This window comes from Prosopis cineraria, unplaced genomic scaffold (assembly GCF_029017545.1).
Source record: "Prosopis cineraria cultivar Desert tree isolate PC_DT_omini unplaced genomic scaffold, ASM2901754v1 PC2, whole genome shotgun sequence".
Lineage (NCBI taxonomy): Eukaryota > Viridiplantae > Streptophyta > Magnoliopsida > Fabales > Fabaceae > Prosopis > Prosopis cineraria.
The window spans coordinates 943,935-953,091 of NW_026555333.1; the positions used below are offsets into that span (position 1 = coordinate 943,935).

Genomic DNA, 9,157 nt, shown 5'->3' on the forward strand with positions numbered 1-9,157 from the left:
TCTGCTACTGATGCTCGAAGAAATCAGGCGCACAACAATTTCTCTTTCTCGCCTCACTCAAGTACGCTTTGCCTTTGACCCCTTTGAGCACAATAAACATTTCTCTTGATTCAACATGAGAGTAGGTTTGAAAAAGGGCTTTCTTAAATAGTCTAGGTTTGAAAAAAAAATTCACAGCCTTTTCCCCTGCCACTTTGCTTTTGTCTGTATTCTTGCTCTCATTATGATTTTCGTATTCTCAGTTGTTGAATATGCCTGAAGAATAGATTCTATTAGTGTTAGGACTCCTCTTTCGAGACTATGGGAAGGGATAATGAGATTATTTAATAGGTTGCCAAACACTACAATGAACTTTATTCCCTTTTCCTAAAAAGTTTTAGCTTTACTTCGGGAGACCCAAATTTATTCAATAACTTGAATGGACCAATATAATAAAGCGACCAAGGAAAAGGGGATTTTGACTTTTCTTAGCTTACTTTGGAATGAAACCACATCAACTTGTTTTGTTTAATAATATTTTTATGGTGCTTAGTTTTGGAGTCTTTTGTTTTGTGGTGTGGGATTTATTGAAATTTAATTATATGCTCTGGTAGTCAATTGCAGGGTCAGTTCAACAATGGAAATTTTATTTTTAATGATTTGTATATTAATTTATATGTATTCCAAGGTGAAGGTTATGCATTGAATCTGCAATTGAAAGGCTAACAACTCTTTTTTCTTCTTTCAAAGCTGAGGTAATATCTTTATCATGCTTTTATTTCTCTGTTTTTTACCTTTCTCATTTTCTTACTTTTTCATTCCCATTGATTGTAATGCTTAGCTCTAGCTAGTGACCATCAGGGATGGAGAAGAAACAATCAAGTGAGATGGGGTTAAAACCAAAAAGTGTGTTTTGGCTTATAGTATTCTTGTCTTTAAATTTATGTAATACTAAAATGAACAATTAACTGTCAAGCTTTTTGTCCTCCTTGCTGCAGCTAAAAATTAATTATATGCTTCTAATTATATTATATTCATGTCCACTTAATCATAGCTTTTTCTTTTTTGATTAATTATATTCACCATATGCTTTTAACTTGATTTCTTTCTTTCTTTGTTCTTTTCTTTTATGCAGTCCTTTGAAGTACATTGGTACAAATCTTGCAGCTTTGCATAACTTCATTATCATTATCAAGTAAGCCTAATTAATTAAGTTACCAAATTATACATGCAAGCAGTTTTTCAATGTTTTAAAAAAGGTCGTTTGATCATACATTTTTGCCATGAAATTTCATATTCATAGTTCTACATGTGTGCTATTTGATGTGCAAAATTTCCATTATTTTTAGAGCTCCTTGGTAGATTACAATTTAATGGTTTTTGGATGCTAGGCCATTTGATTGTCATCCCAGGAGTGTTATTTTTTTAACTATATTAAACTCTTTACTGGTTTTAGACTTAGTAAACCTTATTTCTTGAATTAGTTATGTTAATTAGTTATTTTGTCTTAAATAATTACATGGTATCATGTAGAAGACTATGAGGGATGATCGAATGTGGATGTATAGTCGGCGTGACGAAAGTGGAAAAGGACTCAACAAAAAGTTTATAGATGGTGTAGAACAATTTGTGGCATTTGTTCTTTCTCAACCAAATCTAGTCTCAAATGGCCAAATAAGGTGTCCGTGTTCAAAATGTGACAATAAGAAATTTTTAGAGTATGAAATCGTCAAGGTTCACCTTTATCGTCATGGTTTTGTCCCTAATTATGACCCATGGAGTTATCACGGGGAACCTTTACATTATGATGATGTTGATTATGAGGTTGCTAGAGATATTGAAGAAAGAGTTGAAGGTGCTAATGAAACAAGGGATGATGTTATCTTAGAAAACCCATATTATACCATGATTTTAGATGCTGTTGGTCCTAGTGTCAATCCTAATACTAATATAGAGTTAGATGATCCTCCAAGCCATAATGCTCAAAAATTTTATGAGATGTTGGAAACTGCTAAAGAGCCACTGTATGAAGGGTGTAGTAGGCACACTCCATTATCAGCAATATCTAGATTGTTAAATATCAAATCTGAGTTTAACTTGAGTGAGAATTGCTATAATTGTATTTTACAATGGGTAAAAGAATTGTTGCCAAATGATGAAAAATTGCCTAAAGACTATTACAAGACTAAACAAATGGTAGGACAACTTGGTTTGAAGTATGAGAAAATAGATGTGTGTCGAAATGGTTGTATGCTGTACTATAAGGAGAACAAGGAAAGGAGGGAATGTTTGGTGTGTGGCCATGATCGCTTTAAATCTAGAAAAAGAGATAATGGAAGTAATAAAGACATACCGTACAAGGTGCTGCGTTATTTCCCATTGACTCCAAGATTACAAAGGCTTTATATGTCTTCCAAAACAGCAGAGCACATGGTATGGCATCATAAAACAAGGCGAGAGCCAGGGGTCATGTGTCATCCTTGTGATGGCGAGGCATGGAAACATTTTGATCAATGTTATCCCTCTTTTGCTTTAGAACCTCGAAATGTTAGGTTAGGCTTATCATCAGATGGGTTTACTCCATTTGGGCAATCTGCACATCCATATTCATGTTGGCCTGTAATTGTTACACCATATAATTTGCCCCCTGGGATGTGCATGAAAACCCCATATATGTTTCTTACTCTTATAATTCCTGGCCCAAAGAGCCCTGGGCAAAAAATTGATGTGTACTTGCAACCTTTAATTGATGAGTTGAAAGAATTGTGGGAGGTTGGTGCTTTAACCTATGACTCATATAAGAAGCAAAATTTTTATATGAGAGCTTCACTATTATGGACTATTAATGACTTCCCTGCTTATGGCATGTTATCGGGATGGAGTACGCATGGAATTTTGTCATGCCCAATTTGTATGGAGTACAGTAAATCATTCTTCTTGGAAAAAGGAAAAAAGGTGACATTTTTTAATTGTCATCGTCAATTTTTGCCACTACAACATCCTTTTCGTCGAGATAAAAAGTCATTTTATAAAGGGTGTGATGAGAAATCTCCTATCCCTCAAAGATTTTCTAGTGATGACTTATGGGAAAAAGTTTGTTGCTTGCCAAGAATGATGGAGAAAAATGGAACTTACAAGTTGCCTGGGTTTGGCAGTCAACATAATTGGACTAAACGTTCTATATTTTGGGATTTGCCTTATTGGAATACCAACTTGATTCGCCATAATCTTGATGTTATGCATATTGAGAAGAATGTATTTGATAATATATTCAATACTGTTATGGATGTTAAAGGTAAGACGAAGGACAATGAAAAGGCTAGAGAGGACTTGTCTACTTATTGTAACCGACCAGAATTGGCATTGTTTAAGAGTGTTGGAAAGACAATGAAGCCAAAAGCAACATACACTTTGACAAAGCAACAAAGGAAGTTGGTATGTGAATGGATTAAAAATTTAAGACTTCCTGATGGACATGCTTCAAATTTGTCTAAATGTGTTGACATGGAAAATTGTAAATTGTTAGGGATGAAAAGTCATGATTGTCATGTATTTTTACAAAGATTGCTCCCAATTGCCTTTAAAGATTTATTACCTGAGGCTATTTGGAATGCCTTAACAGAAATAAGTCTATTCTTTAAAGACATATGCTCAACAATTATAACAGTGGAGCAAATGCAAAAGCTTGAAGAAAATATTATTGTAACTATTTGCAAGTTAGAAAAGTTCTTTCCTCCAGCCTTCTTTGACTCCATGGAACATTTGCCTATTCACTTACCTTATGAAGCAAGAGTTGGTGGACCCGTTCAGTATCGATGGATGTATCCATTTGAAAGGTAAATTATAAAATATATTTTGTGATTAAATTTACTTATTATATAAATGAATACTTAATAGAAAAATTATTGTGTAGGTTTTTGCATCATTTGAAGAAAAAAGTTAAAAATAAAGCTCACGTAGAAGGGTCAATTTCTGAAGCATACCTTGTAGAAGAAACATCTACATTCTGTGCTCATTACTTTGAACCTCATGTTCAAACAAAACTAAACAAAATTGATCGAAATGATGATCATAGTGAGGTTGACTGCCCAGATGGATGCCTTTCTATATTCAGACATCCTGGTCGCACAGCAGGAAAAGGAAAAACACGATTTTTGACAAATGATGAATTTAATGCAGCTTCTATATATGTTCTGCTTAATTGTGAGGAAATCCAACCATTTCTTAGGTAAATTCAATCACTTTAAGATATTTATGCATTTTTTAAATGACAATTTGCTTTACTAATGTTGGTAATCATTGCCATCTTGTAGAATATTTGAAGAACAACTTAGGAAAAGAATACCTAATGCAACCAATGAGGATGTAGAGACTAAGATAGATAGTGAATTTGCAAAGTGGTTGAAAGAATATGTAAGTATCATGAACATATATATTTTAATACATGCCTTTTTAGTTTGTGTGATATGCTTATTGACAAGTTTTATTATGCTTAGGTTTTTGACCCAAATAACAATGTAGATGATGTTCGTATAAAGGATCTAGCTTTTGGGCCATCTAGAGAAGTACATACATGGTCTCAATATTTTGTCAATGGATATCGGTTTCACACACGTGCTTACAACTCATCAAAATCTACCATGAACTGTGGATTGTGCATTAAGGGAACAAATTATAATGAGTTTGAATATGACTATTATGGTTTGTTGGAAGAAGTGATAGAATTGCAATATTCTAATCCAACCTCTAAGAAAACTAGAGCGGTATTGTTTAAGTGTGATTGGTTTGATCCCCAATTAAATAGGGGGTGCAAGGTTCATAGTCGTTATGGCCTAGTTGAGATCAATAAGAGAAAACGATTTTCAAAGTATGAACCATTTGCACTTGCTCAACAAGCTCAACAAGTTTATTTTGGAGAATATGCTAGTAAGAAGAGGGAGAGGGCTGATTGGTGGGCTGTTTGTAAAATAAAAGCAAGGAGTATGATAAATGCACCAGAAGTAGCCTTCCAAGAAGATGATATGGGATTGCCATATGACACAAGCATGGATGCAATTAATAATCTTTGTGAAGGGGTAGCTGAAGAACTTGAAATACAAGAAAATGAGATGAGATTACAGTATGAAACAAATGATGTTGATGAACTAGAAAAGTTAGATGAGGAAGATGAGCTTGAAAATGAGGAATTTCAAACTGAAGAGGAAGATGAACTTAGTGAGAGTGATAGTATTGAAAGTGATGAATCAAATACTGAAAAGGAAGATGAAGCTTAGGTTTGTAAATGTTAGCATTATTTTATTGCATTTGATCATTATGACATTTTTATTGAATTATTGTTATTATAATTTTAACTTGCTTATTAGTATTATTTTTCTTCATTTTGAAATTTTTCTATCTATAAATGTTACAGGGATGCCAAGGGGTAAAGCAAAACATAGATCATTTGGAGTATCAAGAAGTGTAAGCATTCATCAGCAAAATGTTAGAGGTGGTACTGACATAGAGCAAGCACCTATAGAGAATGCATCCACAGAGCAAGAACCCATTGTACAACATGCACCTATGGAGGAAGCATCCATTGAGGAACCACCAACTGATCATGCAATTCAACAAGAGGCTAATACTGAAAATGAGACACATATTGAAAATGATATATCCACTTCCAATGAGACTCAACAAATCAAGTCAAATAGACAAAAAAATAAAGTCTCATATCGAAAGTCTGCAGATGGGCGCATATACTTAGAACCAAATAATACATCGTATAAATAAAATTGATAAGTTTTTCTAGTATCTGTTTCTTTATTATTTTGATATTAAATCTAAATTTTGTTCATTTCATAGGTATCATCCTCATAATGCTGTGCGTATATTGTCATGTATAATAAAGAAGTTTTTTGGAGGACCATGGATTACTTGGGATAAAACACCATTTGAGGTTAAGCAACGTTGGTTTGGAGAGTTCAAGGTAAACATTATTATTATTATTATTTAAGTTCTTTTCAAAGTCATGCAAATTACTATTTAGTTGAAAATCTTGGTTATTCAAGTTTATCCTAATTTGTTCAATTTTGTCTTTGTATCTTAGAAAGTATATATTTGGGAGGACAGGTTTGATAATGAGATACATGGACTTTATGAGAAGTCTATTGGTCGAGGTTGCTTGAAAACTGTCCTTTATAATGCAAGAAGACATTCAAGGAAAAGGGAATATCACCTACTTGGATGAGTGAAGATAACTGGAAGGAACTTCAGCAAATTTGGACAGATCCCAAGTATCTAAAGAAATCTGAGACTAATTCAAAGAATAGGTTGAGCAGTAAGGATGGACTTGGCCCATCATGCCACTCTGGAGGATCAATAACATCTTCAGAGCATAAGAGAAAATATGTATTAATTCTACTAAGTTCCTTACAAATTTTACAATTAAACCTACTTGTTTGACATATTTGCATGTATGTAGGAGGAAGAGACAGGGGGTGAAGCTCGTCCATCTCAAGTGTTCTTGATGACTCACAAGAAATCAAATTCTGAAGCCTTTGTTGACAAGAAATCAAAAGCAATATGGGTAAGAGTATTGTATTAGAAAATTTCAAACATGTCAACTCTAAATTCAACTAACCAACTCCATAAATATATATTGCTTCAATTTGTGTTGCTTAGTTTAACGGAGGATTTGTGGTCTTGTTTGGTCTGATCTAGAAATGTAATTCCTTTCTATGAGCTCAAGTTTATTTTCAAGATTTTTTTATGTGCTTTGTTAATAAATGTCTGAATTTTGTTAATATATCATTAAGAGTATTTTATTTTCAGGATAAGTTTCAAAGTGAGATGAAAGAGTCTCTAGATGATATGTCAGATGTTGGAGCTATTGACAGCCATGCCTTGGAGAATTTGAGCAATGAGCAAGAGATGTCAATTTGGACAAAAGTTGTTGGTGGTCCCAAAAAAGGAAGAATATATGGTCTTGGATCAGAGGCTACTAATATTTGTGTTGCATCTTCACAAGCTTCAAGCCATGCACCTCCCCCTAGTCAGGACTACATACAACAAATGGAACTTAAAATACAAGAAGAGGTAAAGAAAAGGGAAGCACTTGAAAAGGAATTGCATGAATTGCAAGTGGTTGTACAGCAACTAATAGCTACTCATGGATTGTCTCATCCTTATTTGGAGACTCCACAAAATGTTGATCCATCTATAGGATCCACCTCAGCTGCAAACAAAGATAATTGATCTTTGTTCTTATTCAACTAAATGCTTTATTTTGTACTTGTAAGACACTTTTTTTGATTAGTCTCTACTTTAACTTGTGACTGTTTTGAGAGACTTTCAATATTAATATCAATCTAATATCAAAAGCTTTTTTTATATTTGATTGTTGCTAATATTTTTATTTTAATAGGTAATTTTGTTAATAATGAATGAGAAAATAATATGCACGTATATATATAGGAAAATACTGAATCAGTGACAAATTAGTGACAACCTGTGTCTTCACTGATTAGTGACGAACATTATAATCACTAATTAGTGACGAACTATATGTGTCACTAATCAGTGACAGACTATGTTGGTTACTGATTAGTGATGGATATATCAACTTTAGTGACGTCCAGTTTGGTCACTATAAATACATATTTGTGACGGACATTTTATTTTAGTGATGGATATGCCCGTCACTATTAAGAAATATTAGTGACGGATATGATTAATTTAGTGACCGATTAATCTGTCACTAATTAGTGACGGATGACTATCCGTCACTTAAAAATTAGTGATGCTATATTAGCGACCACCTTAGTAACCATATGTCCGTCACTAATCACTGTATTAGTGACGGATTTTGGCTATTAGTGACGGATTTGGCCGTCACTAATATGGTTTTTTCTAGTAGTGGTATTTCATGAGGCAAGAAATATGATTAGGCCTATAGTTGGAACATAATTAAGGTATTGCCTTTAAATATTATCTTTGTTATATGTTTGTTTATTCTAATTTATTAATATATTTTCATTGGTTTTTTAAAGTGCCCCCAACAAAAGGATAGTAGCCGAGATTATGTGCATTGCCTTATTTTGTGTGTGTGTCATTCAAGTTTAATTATTTTACAATATTAAAAATCTATCAATTGATTTTTTTTATTTATAATGCGGTACTATCCAAATAAATATTGTGAAGTATTTCGGAACGCTAATATCAATGAACTTATCGAGAGCGGTTCCAATGTTCATTACAACTGTTGGCTCAATATGCAACAAGTTCATAGGGGGTAATTTCAATTTAGATTATTGTAGGATTCAAAAATATTGTGTATGAAAATATTGGGGTTTAATTTGTACATATTTTCAATCGATTAGTTTGAATATATGTATTAAAAGTATTCTAAATTGGATTCTAACTGTATGTATTCTGGCTTGTAATGCAGGGGACTATGAAAGATGCAACCCCTTGATTTAAAAAAAAAATGAAGGTAATATTTGACGGTTATGATATATAACCATCAAATATCTCATAGTTGCTCCTTTAAGCCATATTTGAGCACATATACATGACGGTTAGTAACAACCATTCAAATATTATGGCACAATATTTGATGATTCCTTAACCACCAAATATAATTATGCCTTATATATGATAGGAGTTTACTTGATGATTTTTAACTATTAAATATAAATAAAAATAACTTTAAGTATAATTTTTTTGTAGTAGTGTTTGTTTTCCTTTTTGGGGAAATTGCATGCTGGAATGGTGAGACAATGATGTTTTGGTGTTCTTGGCTGCAGAGGAAGAATGGCGTCCTTAAATCAGACTAGTTTAAGAAGGAACATGGAAAGACGACGCGTGTTATAAAGCAGCTGGCTCATGGATGATGCATTAATCAATCATTAAGCATTGCTGGCTGTTGAAATGTCTCAATGCAGAGTACATTCAGTTGATGAGGAAACAGGCTTTAATAAAGTACCCGATCATAATCGGACGAAAGACGAGGGCCAGCCCCACAGAGTCTTACATTGCTGTTGCTAGCATTCTCAAATTAAGCTGGCACATGCTAAACTAACTTGACGGTAGATTAAACAATTGTTAAAGTAGAGATTGTTTTGTACAGGAATATAAGATCGTGGAGGATGCCTTGGGTTTAATTGGGCAGGACAAACTTTCGGTGCTTCGCGAGAGG

The 9,157-nt window shown here is 33.4% G+C and overlaps 1 protein-coding gene across 1 annotated transcript; it reads left to right on the forward strand.

Annotated features, from left to right (window-relative positions):
• Positions 1-1,518: 1,518 nt before the first annotated feature.
• On the forward strand, positions 1,519-5,252 carry LOC129301730 (uncharacterized). Its single transcript, XM_054940322.1, has 4 exons — positions 1,519-3,815; positions 3,893-4,207; positions 4,293-4,392; positions 4,476-5,252. The coding sequence occupies exons 1-4, from the start codon at positions 1,519-1,521 to the stop codon at positions 5,250-5,252; spliced, it is 3,489 nt and encodes a 1,162-aa protein (XP_054796297.1).
• Positions 5,253-9,157: the final 3,905 nt, after the last annotated feature.

Excerpts from the sequence above, each read along its gene's own strand:
- LOC129301730 (XM_054940322.1), top strand. The coding sequence starts at position 1,519 with ATGAGGGATGATCGAATGTGGATGTATAGTCGGCGTGACGAAAGTGGA. Across the intron at positions 3,816-3,892 it reads TGGATGTATCCATTTGAAAG|GTTTTTGCATCATTTGAAGA; the intron begins GTAAATTATAAA and ends ATTATTGTGTAG. Across the intron at positions 4,208-4,292 it reads GAAATCCAACCATTTCTTAG|AATATTTGAAGAACAACTTA; the intron begins GTAAATTCAATC and ends GCCATCTTGTAG.